Genomic DNA, 16,160 nt, shown 5'->3' on the forward strand with positions numbered 1-16,160 from the left:
TGCATTTTCTTACAGGAACACACACACACACACACACACACACACACACACACACACACACACACACACACACACACACACACACACACACACACACACACACACACACACACACACACACACACAGAGGTGTACACCCAGTGTCTAAGCTGACAATGCAGATAAGCTGTTGACTGTCTGCAGATTTTTGCATCAGTCATTCTCATTCAGGTGCCTCAGATGGGTTTCGCCTGCCTTTCTGCTTTCCCCTTCGAAAAGCGACATTTACATGTGTGAATGTGTGAGTGTGTGTGTGTGTGTGTGTGTGTGTGTTGGTCTGTATTCTTCCTGTGTGTCTATGTGTGTCTATGTGTGTCTATTTGTGTATATTTGTGCTGTTTTGGACCCATGGGTGACTGTTACCACTGCTGTGTAAAGCAGATTAGAGAGCTGGGTGGGTTTGAGAGGATAAAAATACAGAATTTCCAAACCGCACTCAAAGCCAGGTATAGAGTCAACTGCATACCAATGCATGTACACACACACGCAGGCAGGCACACACACTTTATGAAGATAGACACGTAAACACAGTAGCTGTTGGAAGAATACTAACACTCAGACTGTCCAAACACAATGTTAGTTTTGAATGATTCTGCAAAAACTCAGACAAACTTAAATTGTAGTGTAATTTTTCGTGAGATTATTCCCTCTAATATCTGTGGATATAAAGTGCTGCATCAGTGAGCTATGATGAAGGTTAGCGTTAAAAAGTCCTAAAAAACAGGCAGCATTAATTACTGTTCTGAAACAGATTGTAAACACAATCTTCAGACAGACCTCATTAGATTGAATCAATCTGAACATACATCACAGGGAGAATGCAGTATGGACGTAGTAAACTCTGCTTCCTGGACAGTATTTAATCTTTTTCATAGAGGATTGTCCCCTGTATGCCAACACCAGTGCAGCACTCTGTATTTTTTTTGGCTGGACCACAACAGTGAGGTCGGCTCTCGAAACACGACTGTTCATGACAGATGAAGCTATACGCCACTGCCTGACCGGCCAAGTGCATGAGTTTCCCATTTGGCCGTCAAAAAAGCAGCGAGCAACAAATTTATTGACTTTTTAGAAAGAAAAAAAAAACATTTGCTACTTTGGCAGTGCTGTCCCACAAGTGTGAGGCCCGGCTTTCAGTGCAGAGAAATGGTTTGGACGTGTCTTCTGATGAATATGCAGTCTTAATGTTTCTGTCGCTGCTGAAACAGGAATGTAATAGGTACAGCTGTGTTGTAATGTGCTGTGTATTATGTCAGCGCAGAGAGCAGGATAGAAGTGAACACCAGGCTGAATACAAATACAGTTTTGAGGACATCATGGATATGCTAATTCATGTTTTACGTCATTTAGACATATTTAGTGGCTTTTCATACAGACTTTTCACTGAAAGTAGTGACAGCTGGTTGTGTCTATGTTTGATTAACAGTGTTTGTAATCACGTTGGAGCGCACAGTTTTTGTAGTTTAGGGTGAGTTTTATTTTACCAATAATTAACAAGCCTGCAGGATCCTCTAATCCTCTTTAGTCAGTCGCATAGAAAATGAATCAGAGCTGCAAATTCAGCACGTGTTCACCCTGTACTGCACATTCCTCTTTAAAGTTGGTCGTTGGCGCCTTCGATTCTTGCGGTGACGGAGCCGAGAGACGTGACGGTTGTCAGATCACGTGTAGAACCCGTCAGCTTGTCAGCAGGGACAGACTGGGACAGACAGGGACAGACAGGGACAGGCCCAGGACCAGGACTGTTGACAAACCACCTAAGTGTCACGTCGTCGATGTTGTCAAAACAAGCAAGAGAAGGGGCCAAGCAATCTGACAGTGAGCCCCCATGAGGTGACATAAACAAAGAGTCAGTAACAAACCATGACACTGCTTCATTTAATGCTATTGGATGTGCATGTTAAGCAGAATTGTCTAATGCTGCTCTGGGTAGAGTGAGACACACATAGCAGACACGTACACGCACACACACATTGTGCATGGAAGCTAATGAACATGGTCACACATACACAGAAACACAGCGTGCTCCGACTGGTTACAGCGCAGAGCAGCGTCTCTGCATGTAAAAAGTTGATAGACTCATGTGATAAATAAATTGTCTATAAGTGCTCCCCGTGAGGCAACGAGGGGTAATTAAGCTGAATTGATGGGGCTTTTGTTCTGCGTTAATGGCGGAGTTAAATGAAGGGCGATCATGTTTCTGTGAACTCGGCTCTGAAATCCCTCACAGATCTGCCACAAATTACCTCCTCTCCACCACACCGGTGGGATTGAGCTGCCAAATCCAGCTTTGAACTGAGCTGATGGTTCTTTATCGATTTCACAGCATGTGTGTTTTGCTTGTGGAAGACAACACGACGGCTGTGTGTATGCGAGTGTGTGCGTGTGCGCGTGTGCATGACTTATTTGCTTGCCTTCCGTGTAGGCTCTTAGACTCAGACTGGCAAGCAAATGCGAACAGTTATTGACATCTTTTCTCCTTTCTGGGAGATGTGGAACATCCACCAAATCTAATTTGGCATTTGTTTTGGGATAAACACACATCTGTGTTTAACATCTGCTCACTGGCTTTCTCCCTCTCACTCTTTCTTTCCCTCCTCTTCTGTTTTTCTGTCTCTGCTGCTTTTCTTCAACCCTCTCCTCCTCCTTCACCTCTTCCTCTGTTTCTTTCCTTCTCAGAATAACAGCGCGGTGGAGAGTAATGTGGAGGATCCTCCGGAGAGTCTGAACACGCTACTGACCGACGTCTCTCTGGTGAGCCTGGCTGGCCCCGGCTCGGGCCTGATAAAGATGGATACAGCGCAGGGGAGAAGTGAGGAGGGGTGGGAAGAAAATGATGGATTAAAAACAGGAGGGGAGAGCAGTCAGGGTGGACGGAGGTTCCTGAGACGTAGCTGACCTACAGGCTTTGTGTTGTAGACTGAGATGGGCCGAAAGTGTTTGCAGCAAATAAGAGAAAGAAAGAAAAATGGAGTCTTTAGAGATGAAGCGCTGGTGTAGCCTTTCTTTATCTTTGTTGTGCGCAGATAGGAGAGGGGATACTGATCACTATATGCCACCTGGCCTGTCCACTTCTCTTTCTGCCTCTTCGTCTCTGCAAGAAGGAAGAGCCTGCACCATAGGTTACAGACAAATAGAGATGTATGGCTGCCTCAGTTTCCAAAGCAACCAATTGAGGGGTCTCATTTGTTTATCTGCAGGTCAAAGAGAAAGCTTTTAGTCTGCTCACCCAAGTCATACCTTTCTTTTCTTTTCTCAACTTTATTTTATGCTCATTGTATGTCTCCCTCCATACACTGGCAAGCCATCATTGTTCATTTCACTGTCCAGTTTTAGTGTGAGTTTTTTTTTTTTACCTGGAGAAGCCAGCGGATACCAGCAGAAACACACCGACAAACAACGACCTGGTTTGAATGTTGAATGTTTTTTTATTATTCTATTATTATTCTATTAACAAAGAAATATTATGAAAACTGGGTTTAAACTTAAAGTGCATGTTGCATTACAGACGTGTGACAGTTTTGTTGCATTTGATAATGATGCATCTCGATTGTTTTTTTTTTGTTTGTTTTAAACAAAAGCTGCAACTGTAAAATGAATTACACTTTATATGTAAAATGATTTTTCTACTATGATGAAGTGAAAAATGCAAACGATAGATCCTCTTGAAAATAGATGGTCTTAAACAACACTAAAACTTGTTTTGATAAAGCATCTGCCAAATTATATAAGATGTAACACAGTGAATGTAGTATTTCATCACGTTACGTTTGCCTGACATTTTAAAAATAATTCCATATCAGTCTTTCCAAAATCACCACATATTAAACTCCTGTGTTTTGGCAGAAATCTCAGAGAGAGAAATCTTAAAAACTGGACAAATAAATAAATTAAGAACAAAATCGATACGACACCAGGTGAGTGAGCCAGCTGCTCTGTTGAACTGAAGCTAACTTTAAACTATCTTCAAATTAATTTGTGTGACACAGCACATTTTCAAGGCTTAAAACTATTTGAACATTTTTAGGCAGGTGCTGAAGCCTCAGTTGACACAGTTAATGAGCGAATTCCATTTTGCCCTCTGGTATTTAACATTTGCAAACCAGAAAAAGGTCACTCTCTGAATCTGAACTGAAGATTTCAGCTCCATGATACGTATGGTCACATTTTCTATTGCAGTGTAATGTGCTTCAGTAGATATTGTCACACCCCTAATCAATGATAATGAATATATCCTCTCACTTCAGGATGACGTACAGTCCACCACCGCTGAATCCCCCCCCTCCTTCAAGCCTCCACCCCCACCGGGGGTGCAGAGGCGCCCGAGTAGACGAGATCAGCTCAACAAATGCCCCTCGTCCGAATCCTCGCACTCCGGCTTGTACTTCACAGCCCCCAACTCCCATAACCAAAGCAGAGAGCCAGGACACGCCCCCGCCTCGCCCTCACTGCACCACAAACGAGAACACCCCAGGGACCCGTCTCGGGAGTACGCAGCCATCAGAAAGAGAGAGCCTTCGGTACCGTCCAAGAAAGAACCAATCACAGCTCCTCTGTTGTCCATGGTCGCCCAGCACAACATCGGCCCTTTCCCCAGGGTCCAGTCCCCCAACAGAGGCACCAAACCTGCAGCTGCCCCGTCCCCTTCCCCTCCACCTCCACCTCCACTCCCTGCTCCTCATCCACCACCATCTCTGCCCTTTAAGCCAGTGTCCATGTCCAAAGCCTCCAAAGCCTCCAAAGCCTCCCCCGCCTCCTCTCCTGGCTCTAAACAGCAGTTTGTTACAGTGGAGGTTCACAGGCCCAACGCAGAGCCCGATGTCAACGAAGTGCGGCCGTTGCCTCAAGCCCGAGGTGAGGACATAGAACGCAGGAGGTCAAACCAATAAACCCCACATGTTTCAAGGACGAAGTTTATGTCATTTGTCAACCCTTGAAATTAGATGTTGCAGCTAATAAATGTTTTACATTATTAATTAATCTGCAAATTAGTTTTTAAATACTTCATCAGTCATTTGGTAGGAGAAATGCAATCACAGTTTCCCAGAGCCCAAGCTGACATCTTCACACTGCGTCAACGCTCTGAGAAAAAGAGCCAAAGTAAACATTAACTCTATGAATTACTAATTGCTGTGCAAACATTTACCTCCTGTGGTCCATGAGAGAGTTTGGCCCAGAGATCGTTTTTATTTATTTTTTTTGCTTTTGTAAATTTGGTATTGGAATTGATACTAGAGGAGCAATCCTCACCAGATTGGTACATAGTGTTGTTGATGGACAACCAGCTCCAAGAAGAAAGGCAAACTTTCTCTCTATCAGAGCACTGGAGCTGCACAAACACGGAAACATGTTCATGTTTCCATTTCCAACCTTTCTTTTTTAAGCATTTCTAGTGCAAAACAGTAAGATTAAACACAGCAGTTGGGATCCAATTACTGATAGCAGTCATATGATGATGATGAGTTTAAATACATTATATATAATCTCTCTCAAATATGTATTTACTCGGACGTAATGTGCTTAAATGAGCAATTATTCAGAAGATGGTGTAATATTCCTACTGAATGTACTAATCTTAATAAGATTTTAATCCTGTGTTCAGTCCTAAATGTATTTATTTATTTATTTTCAGAAAAAAAATCGAAATCTCTATCGCTGTTAAACCAATGACAAAGTGTTGTGATTGCTTACACACAGTAAAACTTAAAGGCGACACATCATCTGCAATGTGTGAGAGTCCCTGACATCATGTCTGCCTGTCCCCTCCCCCCCTCCCCCCCAGGTGGTGCCCTGTCTCAGCTGTCAGACAGCGGCCAGACCCTCAGTGAGGACAGTGGGGTGGACATAGCTGAGTCAGGACACGTCAGCAAAGACAGCAGCCCTCATTCCTCACGCACTCGCCTCCCCCGAGACACCCAGGGGGGCGGGGGGGACAACCCCTCCAAACCGGTGAGGGGTGTATCAGAATGGGCTGTGAATGACGGATGACTGGATGAACAGTTTAACTGCAGGGAATGAGAGAAGTGTGCAGTGTTGTATTTCTGTCTTTGTGAGGACTAATTAAAGTTTGAGAGCCACATGTCTGAAGAGTAAGAACAAAAAATGTGAAAGGTGAGACTCTGAAAAATGAAGACACTTTTAGATGGTGGTAACACTTGGAAATTTAAGACCTTTTTGGAAATTGAGGGCGTTTAAAAATGAGGTAGCAATTTGGATAATTGAAGACCTTTCTGAGAAATTCGTAGATTTTTTAAAAGTAGGGACATTTTTTGAGAATGAGGACATTTTGGGAAATAAAGACAGATTTCAAAAGTGATGATATCATGTCTGAGCCTCACTCTGGCTGAAGGGCTCTCTGAGGGTTCAGACCTGCTTTGAATTTTGAGGGTATATTTAGAGTTTGAAGCTAGATAACGCATTGTTAAATCACGGTGGATTCACACAAGTGTAGTAGTATACAACATGTGTGTCCTTGTTGCACTATATTTATTACGTCTGGAAGCTGATACTTGTGGGTCTGTGGTGCATCAAAGGTGTGAGGCCTTGAGCGTTTGGACTCAAATGGACACTTCAGTCAGTACACTCAGACACTACAGACTGTCATAGTGTGTTCATTTCAGGATGGTAGTGTTGGGTTGTTGTTAAGTGTAGTGTGCTGTGATTGTTTACCCACCTGCTGGCTGCTTCACTCACTTGACTTCAAAATGAGCGTTTTCTTTTCCTGTACCTGTTCCTTGTGTCATGTGACATTGAAATTGGGCCACCATCACTGCTGATGACGTGTCTTCCTTCTGCGTTCACCTGTTTCACAAGTTTGACAATAAACTGGCAGCCCCTCCCCTCTGCTACATGGCCAGGATGATGACCACTGAAGTGTTTTTACACTGAATTTTGTCACAGTTTTTGACTTAATCTGGGTGACATCTATTCACTGCATATTACATGTGTGTGAGCACCAATTAAGACAATTAATCTAAGGGTTTAGGTTAGATATTTAGTTGTGATGGTTGAGATTAGGTGTAGGGACTTTGGAATGCATTATGTCAATGGGTCCTCATAAAGACAGCAATGCAAACGTGTGCATGAATGTGTGTGTGTTTGTGTGTCTGTGTGTGGGTAAGTGAGCTGAAAATAAACCACGAGTCTTGTACAAGTTGATAAATCAATGTGTGTTATTGCCGATCCTCCTCCAGAAATCGGGCTCAATCAATTCTAACCATGGTCTCTTCTCTCCTCCCTCTGTTTGCTCACACAGACTTGTTTCCTTTGTTCCGCTCATTTCTTTATTTATCACTCATGTCATGCATTCAGTCACATGCTCCATCATTTATTTCATCAGTCGCTGCGGTGTTGCTTAATGAAAGTTTCAAATCGCTCTCTGGTTCTATTGATTGATGGAAAAAATAACAAGTGTGGATGGGAGTAGCCAGATCGTTTATGATGTAAGGGCTGTTTTACCTCAGAGTTACTACAGGCAGGAAATGTGAGGGCTGAGTGGACTTTGTATCATAAAGAGCTATCTTTTATTGCTAAAGAGCAAAGCATTTACCTCCTGTTTGTTCCTGTTCCGCTGTGTCAAGCTGCTGCTGAGAACAGTGAAATAGCGTGCTGATCAAAAAGAGAACATTTGTTTAAACCTCAATATAACCCCCCCATCCTCCTCATTCAGTTGCTGCTGTGGGCAGGTATATAAATGTTGCCCAGAGTCATGAAAGAAAATAACCCTAAATATTGTGTTTTATGGAAGGCTGGAGTGAAGGTGAGGTAGAGCATCACTGTTAGTCCCCCAGTCCCTTCTGCCGCCTGGTTCCCACTAACTTCTGTTGCCTGTAATTGACTGTGTTGTCTCACAAAGTTCCTGGGAAGCTGAACACGTTCCAGGAGTTTTACATCCATATTCCAAGATAAATAAACATCTGTAGGAGTTCATCTTTACAGAAGCTTCTCTAATTTATCTAAATAACAAGTAATATGATTGTAATGTCATTATGGGTCAGTAATAGCGACATATTTGCAGAATTGAAAAAGTTAACAAAAGGGGCTGAAGTTCATACTGTAGTTTTGGCTTTAGAGCACATCTACTATTTTCAGGAGCAGAGGGCAGCTGTTTGAAGCAAACACACTCACATAAATCCCCCGTGCACCACCTGCCAGCTCCATATGACAGACAGACAAGGTTAGCGAATAGCAAACGGATAAACTGTGACAGAAAACAAGGGGCACAGAGGGAGAGAGGAAGGTATGGCATGCAACAAAGAAATGTCCACGTCTGGAATCAGACTGAGCATGCTGCAGTTATAGGCTATGCATCTTAACACCTAGACCACCACTGGCATTTATCTTGCAATATGGACAAACATACAGATGAGAAAGCCCCCCCTGTGTTACAGAAACCAGTGGGACAGAAGCTTTAGCAGAGCTGAAGTAGAGGCTCAAGAATGGAGGATAAAGAGGCCTGCCCTCTATTAATGTGTAAATCCACTGGGGAAACTATTGAGCGTGTGTGCCCAGAGACAGTGAAGCTCTAACTTGGATAAATAAAGACAAAAAAAGGGGCATAAAAAGCAGAGGTAGACAAAAGAAGAGCTGTGTAATGTCATGAATAGATTTGGTTCATGAATATGAATTAATAATGTTCTTCTTATGTAGCCGGGCCTGTTGGAGCCCACCTCTACGCTAGTGAGGGTGGCGAAGAGTGCCGGCACCCTGGGTATTGCCATTGAAGGCGGAGCCAACACCCGCCAGCCGCTGCCACGGATTGTCACAATACAGGTGAGTCAGGTGAACAAAACAATAACAATCAATATTAAAGATAACTATAGGTTTTGCTCTTGCTACATAGCCAGTGTTAGCATTAACAGCTATCACCTTTGCCTACAGATTCAGCCATCCAGGCCAGAGCTAGCTGGTTAGCATGCTAACTTAAGTAGAAGAAAGGTCAAAGAAATAGTATTAAAGCTGGGGTTTTCTTGGCATTTGATGTGTGATTAAAGGGGTAAATTTTGAAGTTTGTACATTTCTTCTACACAGCTATTACTACTAACACTGGCTATGTAACAGAAACTTGTATAGCATAATTAAAGGGACAACAAGGAGTTTTGAAAAGCGAAGTGTTTTCACACAACATTTCCCATGAGCCTCCGCGTGGACGGTGAAATTCTTAGACCAGCGCAAGACGGACAAAAGCGAAAACATTTGCCAAGTCATTAATCAAGAATGAAAGTCGGGAGTTCAAAGACGATCAGATACCGTCGTAGTTCCGACCATAAACAGCGATCCAGGCAGCGTCCACGAAACCAAAACTAGGAAATGCTAGGCGAGCCAACCACTAAATAATAATATCAAAATAACAATAAAGACAAAATGATATATTTATCGAAAATGGGCCCATTAACAAGTGGGTAATATAGATTCATCCACGTTAATATGAGACTCTTTTATAACAAAAAAAAACAAAAAACTCTTCGTTGTCCTTTTAAGTCTGCCCCATTTTTTGTGATTTTGTCCTTGGTATTGTTGGCCGTGTGTTTGTGTCTTTTTCATCCCCTGCAATGAAACTACTCACCCACCTTCCAGGTGGGGTTTGATGTCATTTAAGGCTTTATTTGGATTCACACTGCAGCTGAACTCACACTGAGACTCCTGCTAATTTTGTCCTTGCTGGGGCTCTTACAAAGATGATTACTACATTAATGGCCGCCATGAAAAGGCTTGACTGTCGGGAGTCTGTGGCAGTTTGCTGCAGTTATTTTTTTTTTTCACTATGAAGCAGTTGGTATAATGTGTTTGTGTTGATGTCTGAGGAGGCAGAAAGCAATGTCAGCTGCAACACCTAGGAGATTAGATAGTACATTTTATAAAAAGCTTACACTCAATTCAGATGTATATGAGTGATTGATTTAATGATGAAGCTGAATAGAAATGTGGATAGTACGTTTGCAGCATGTTTATATTTAAAAATGGTAAGCATATGTGCATTTGTCTGCATCCCATGGTAATTTTCAAGTCAACAAAGCCTTTCATTAGCTCATGACTACCTGTACCACTAATAATTTCCTAACCACAGAGAAGCAGAGAGATACAATTTATAGAGCAGAGCAGTGGGCAGCTACAGACTGTAGTCCACACACTGTTCAAAGCTGTCACTCAGCCTCCGACTACACAGAGGAGGTGATTGAAATAGAAAAGGCTTGCTGATTGCAAAGGGAGGGATGAAAGGATTGGAAATCAGCACATTCAAAATCAAAGAGTGTACTGAAAGAAAGGAGGGCAAGTGTAAGTGAAGGATGCAAAAGGAGTGAGAGGTTGTTACTAAGCAGAGGAGGGGCCAGGTGTTGGCTCGGTGCAGTGCTTGAGTGGTTTGATGGCTGTGTAGGAGGTGAGAAGGTTACTGTGGGAGGAGCTGATTTGGGAACCATGTCAACAAATGTGTCTTAATCACAAACCACTCTTTTTCCACAAATGCAGGACCCAGTTTTACTCCCTTTTTAAAGTTTTTTTTTTCCGCCATATGTTTCTGTTTTTGTCTCCAAAACTTGGATCATTTTATATGAGAGCTTCTCTTTCCTGGATAATTGTCTGTGGCTCAGTGGCCCAGCTCCATTCACTCAGAGATCACAAAGCGGCAGCTCTTTAATGAAGAGGAAAATCCCAAACTTGAAGATGAAAAACATTAAAGAAAAGTGCCGTTCTCAGATCTGTCAGGTGCCGTCTCTTTCACTTGAGTGCAATACTGAGACAAAAACAAATGTGGTGAGAGTATACGGATTAAAGAGATAACAAGCTACAGGTTCTCCGTATGTCTGTTCACATCTTTGAACAGACATATGTGTATGCATTTATTCAGGGGGCCACCCTGTTATGTACTCATCAGGAAACGTGTGCAGCTCGGGATTATCTGAAATACTGAACGCTAAACGTCGTAGCTGATTGCAGTTGATAACTGGATTGGAATGAGTGCTTTCACACAACTTTCCCCTTCTGGCATTGAATTTCATGGACAGAGATCTTGAAATAAGGTTAACTCATTTCATTAATTCAGTTTAACAGAAATAAATCAATTTACAACAGAAGTAGAGCTGGCTGAAATGTTAAGTAATCCACATTATTTTTAATTTCACAGATTTGATTGAACTTGATCTTGTGGTGTATAGAGACCCAAACCGAAGCAATCGATCACAAGCCACACACAGCCACAGGTTACATGACACCACTGCTACATCCCTGAACAATAACACTGGATCGCTTCACGGTTATTTAAAGACATTAATAACATGGCAGCCTTGAGGTCACTTGGTCCAGAAATAGAGGGAGACTTTCTGCATGTTCAGCTTCCAAGGTGGGAAAGCGTGCAGTTCAGACTTTGCTGTGTCACCTGGGGAGAGCTAACTCAATGTTATTAGGCCCTTGAGCAAGGCATGCAACCTCAGCAGTCAGGAACCGAACATCAGGATGATAAATCTGCTCGGGGGGAAAAAAGAAAAAGTTGGTTTTGTTCCCGGCTTTCAGACGAGCAACTGCTCTATCCACGGGACAGACTGTGGCATCACATCAAAGCCCGGGCCTTCAACAAGACTGCCCCGGTGCTGTATTGGAAGTGATCACAGAGGTACAGCAAACCCCTGGCTTCTCTATTCCCTCTCCCTGTCGGCACAAGGGCCGTCTCCTCAGGACGCCTCAATCGCAGCTGCAGGGGATGAAGTGCAGATGAGTAAGCCACCGCTAGCCAGCCAGCTGTTATCAGTCCCCATCACCCCTCTGGAGGCGACAGGCTGTTATCGCTGCCATCATCCCACCGTGACGACAGACTGCTGCTCTGGCTCGGGGTAACTGTTGCGGGCTCACTAAATAACGATGCTTTCCTGTTGTGGAGGACACTTCAGCCGTGGTAGCTGTAAAGACATCAGCTGTCAGAGGCACAAGGACAACATGACACCGAGGAAACTGATTTCGTGGAAGTGGAATTTGTGATTTGTTTTTTAATAGATTTGTTCTTTAAACAGTCTTGGTTTATTTTTATGGTCACTCGGTGGTGGCCCAACTCTACAAGGTGCTGGCAGGCACACTGTTCTGATAGTTTATGGACTTACAAAGCTGCTGTTGCTCGCATTGGGCAAGGCAAGTTTATTTGTATAGCCCATTTTTACAAACCGTCTCAAAGGGCTTTAGATAGCATCATAACAACATCCTCTGACCTTAGACCCTCACATCGACTGAGGAAAAGCTCTTAAGAAAACCCTTAACAGGAAAAAAAAAACAGTGTGAGAAACCTCAGGGTGAGCAACAGAGGAGGAATCCCTCACCCAGGACGGGCAGTTATGCAATAGATGTTGTATACAGACAACACGGAATATGGAAAAACATGGAAATGGAATCGGTCAGTTAATGAGAGCTGATGAAGGCAGCTTCTGGTGGGCAGGAAAGGCAGGGAGAGCAGGCCAGCTTAATGGGAGTAGTAGATGGCAGACTAGTTCATGAGCAGTGAGTCCAGGCCGGTTTAACAGCAGGAAAGGAGGCGATGCAGGCAGCGGTGCTACGGAGGCTAATGGGATTTCTTAGTTTCCCTCATCAAACTCATCAAATACACAATACAATAACTCCAAAATGCTCTCGTGGACAAGTTGTGACCTGCACCAGAGCGTTTTGCAGTTGTTGGATTTTGTATTATTTGATGAGTTTGATGAGGGAAACCAAGAAATCCCATTAGCCTCCGTGGCGTAGCTCTGAGCAGCTCACGGCTCTGCTCCGCCATTCTAAAAAATAGCTTGCACTGACAATTAAAGGTAATCAACCTACTCCTAAAACCATAGGGATTATTTGCCAAAATGTTAATATAAATTATCATTTTGGCTCCAATTTGGTCTCTTTGTCAGAGGTCCCCACCTCTGACAAATGTCAGGCGCTTTATCAGCTGCTGTATGTTTGAGGCCACTTTGACATTAGAGGTTTCCTTTGTTCACAAAAGAGAAAGTGCTTGCTCAGGGGGCTGGGCAGCCAATCACAAACCAGCCACCAACAAAGTGCCACGCTCACTTGGTTTGAAATGAGAGAGCAGAATCCTCGCCCAAGCTGCAACCACTCCTCCCAGAGGTCTGCAGTGGCTCTGTGCAACACTGAGAGGTCTGCAGAGGTCATTACATTTTGCTTCTCAACGTGGAGAAGCACAACACTTGATCACGTAAATCTTTCACTGCTGAGACGTTGAGAATAAACGTGTAATGGAAGTCAGTCAGTGATTAAAAATGTGTGATTTCCACTTCAGACTGGAGACGAGGAAAGACAGCAGCCGTGACTTCTTCACTTCCAGTCGTCGTCCTCTGGGGATGTGAACAGACAAGAGAGAACAAATAGGACATGGTTGTGCTTTGTGAGACGAGTCGTCTCGAGCAGAGTGGTCCTCACACAGAATTTAACCCCTTCAGTGCAGCAGCAGCAGCTCAGGCTGTGTCTGAGGATGATGAAACTGATGACAGTCTGGGGCTGCTCGGGTAGAGATGTACTGGTTCTGTCAGGACTCGTCTGATGTCGCTGCCAAAGGAGCTGAGACTTAAGAAGTGAGACCTGAGACCTCATGTGTTTCTGAATATCTACCAGGATGTCAACATTTTTTCTGATAACAGATGAAATGTGTGAGGATGTGACTGCGGCAGTGGGGAGTCGGCAGGTCAGGAGAGAGCGTTTCATTTTGTTGATCACACACTCCTTTGTAAAGACATGAGGCTGCATACATTTACTGCCTCTGAGGGCCAGACTGCAGAGGTGTGTGTGTGTGTGTGTGTCTGCGTGTTGTATGCGAATGAAGTACCCATTGCATTTATGGCAGAATATTTAAAGTTTAGTTGGGTCACTGTGGCGACTTCATTTCAGTGGGTGTAATAGAAACAAAAGCAGGGATCTCAAAACCTTTGTCAAAGTCTTTGTTAGCTCTTGACGGGGAGAGAGGGAGGACGTCTCCTGACAGGACGGCCTACTCCTGAGCTGCAGATAGTCCCAGGCCTTTGATGTAGTGATTGGTTTTTACCTTTGAGAGTTTTCACAGTGATGACTGCATTTGATCACAGACAAAAGCTTTTTTGTTTTTTCCTCCGAGAGAAACACAAACCCAACATTGTAAAAGCCCCACACTTCGCTTTTTTTGATGACATCTCCAGACCCAGCAAAGATTTTCCTGTCCCGCTGCTATGGAAATATTCAGTGAGCTGCAAAGTAATACCAGAAATAATAGTGTCTATATGATGCTGGTGTTGTATTTGATGAGACTGTGTTTTTTTTTTGTTATTCTGGTGGCTCTGCTGTGGCTTCTCTCTCTTTTGTTCTTTGTTTTTTTCCCTCTTGGCTTTGATGTGCTGATCATTACAGCAGTTTTACTCATGCAAGGACATTTTCTTATTTTTATCCCAAAGCCGGTCCTCAGCCTCGTACGGACGGATGGTCCAAGCCCGATTTAGCAAGTTGCTCATTTCAGCTTTAATGAATCCCACCTGTTCATGAGTAGGCGCACATTTGTGAGATGTGATTGTGAGTATAAACAACAGCTCCACATGTCTGCATCAGGCTGCCTGTTCTGCTCCATTTGTAACGGTTTGAAATCTACAGTACATTCACAAAAATATCACCTGAGAGCAAAAATAGGGATTTCAGATTGTAGAGCTTCTGCATAAAGAGAAGTCGCCATCGCTTTACTTGATGAGTGTTTTCACACCATCCGCACATGACCTGTGCAGACCTGAACACCTCATCAGCTTCACTTGTGTTCAAGAAACGTCTCTAAATCTGAGGAAACTGGTGAATCAAATGGGTTCTCTGTCTGTGTAGCACTTTGAAAAGATGAAAGAACATTTAGAATAAGAAAAAACATAAGAATATTACTAATAAAAGAGAAATAATGTTAAAGATAAAATTGCAATATAATACAATTTATTATATTATAGCATTAGAGCAGTCAAGCTCTTCTAAACTGCACCTCATCCTTCTCTGTCTGGTTCTGTTTTCCAGAGGGGCGGTTCAGCTCATAACTGTGGCCAGCTGAAGGTGGGTCAGGTGATCCTGGAGGTGAACGGGGTTTCCCTGAGGGGCCGCGAGCACAGGGACGCTGCACGCCTCATCGCCGAGGCCTTCAAGACCAAAGAGAGGGACCACGTAGACTTCCTGGTGACGGAGTTCAACGTGGCGCTATAGCTGAGAGGAGGAGGAGAGAGGACGATCACGAGAGCAGCGAAGGCCAAGTCAAGAGCAGCGGCAGGAGACGGAGAGAGGAGCGTCTGTTCTGATTGAAATGGCACAACTCTTTTAGATAGACATAAACACACCACCACCTGATCTCTGAGCCTGTCTCCCATCAAACCCCATGAATATGGACACGTGAAATTTGTAAGGTATTATCTCCACTGTGGACTTTGTTCAGGATTCTCCTCAACGTGTTACCTCCCCACTGTGAGACCTTATGCACTACAATGGAAAAATAGTGAAACCTGTTCATCTTCTTTGTTCTCTCAGTGTTAAGATTTGTGGATTTGCAACCATTTGAAAAACCACTGGAACTTCTCGTAGCGCGCCCACGGCCCATGGTCAGTTGATTTTTCGTTCTTTCTTTGCTTCTATCTGAGAGACAGCTGCACATGGAAGACTGACTCTGGCTCTTTACGAGCTCAGATTTCTATATGTAAAAATGAACAAATGTAGATACAGATGCATATATACTGTACACATAAAGATACTCTATATGAACTATAAAAACCCGTAACCTCTGTTGCATCATCAACATATATTAATATATTTCCAAAATGATGCTGATGATGATGATGATGATTCAGGCTTTCTGGCGATATTGGACTCTACACATTTTACAGCGATGCTATTGGCCCAACTGCACATTATCACCTTCTCACGGAAATGAAACGGATATATGATTCGTGTCCGGCTCACAAAAACACTCATCACACACTCATACTTGTATGATTAGGAAAAACAGTATATGTGAATGACTGAACCTTTCATATGGCGCTTAGGCAAAATGCTCATCATTCCCTTTTTTCCCTATTTACTTTCCCCCTCCCCTCCCCATGTGTATCTGTATCACTATGTCCACACTGAGCCAGATGAATTTGACAATTTTGCTTCTC

General features: G+C 43.5%; 1 protein-coding gene across 1 annotated transcript in view; it reads left to right on the forward strand.

The window, feature by feature from the left end:
* Nucleotides 1-15,865, forward strand: part of whrna (whirlin a) — a gene marked incomplete at its 5' end in the record, with an annotated part of 162,336 nt that extends 146,471 nt beyond the window's left edge. Inside the window, 5 exons of the mRNA XM_083984146.1 lie at nucleotides 2,719-2,793; nucleotides 4,287-4,893; nucleotides 5,822-5,988; nucleotides 8,689-8,811; nucleotides 15,034-15,865. Coding sequence (XP_083840272.1) covers nucleotides 2,719-2,793; nucleotides 4,287-4,893; nucleotides 5,822-5,988; nucleotides 8,689-8,811; nucleotides 15,034-15,216 — 1,155 coding nt within the window. The 3' untranslated portion in view covers nucleotides 15,217-15,865. The remainder of the gene's footprint in view (nucleotides 1-2,718; nucleotides 2,794-4,286; nucleotides 4,894-5,821; nucleotides 5,989-8,688; nucleotides 8,812-15,033) is intronic.
* Between the last annotated feature and the right edge of the window lie 295 nt (nucleotides 15,866-16,160).

This window comes from Trachurus trachurus, assembly GCF_905171665.1.
Source record: "Trachurus trachurus genome assembly, chromosome: 12".
NCBI lineage: Eukaryota > Metazoa > Chordata > Actinopteri > Carangiformes > Carangidae > Trachurus > Trachurus trachurus.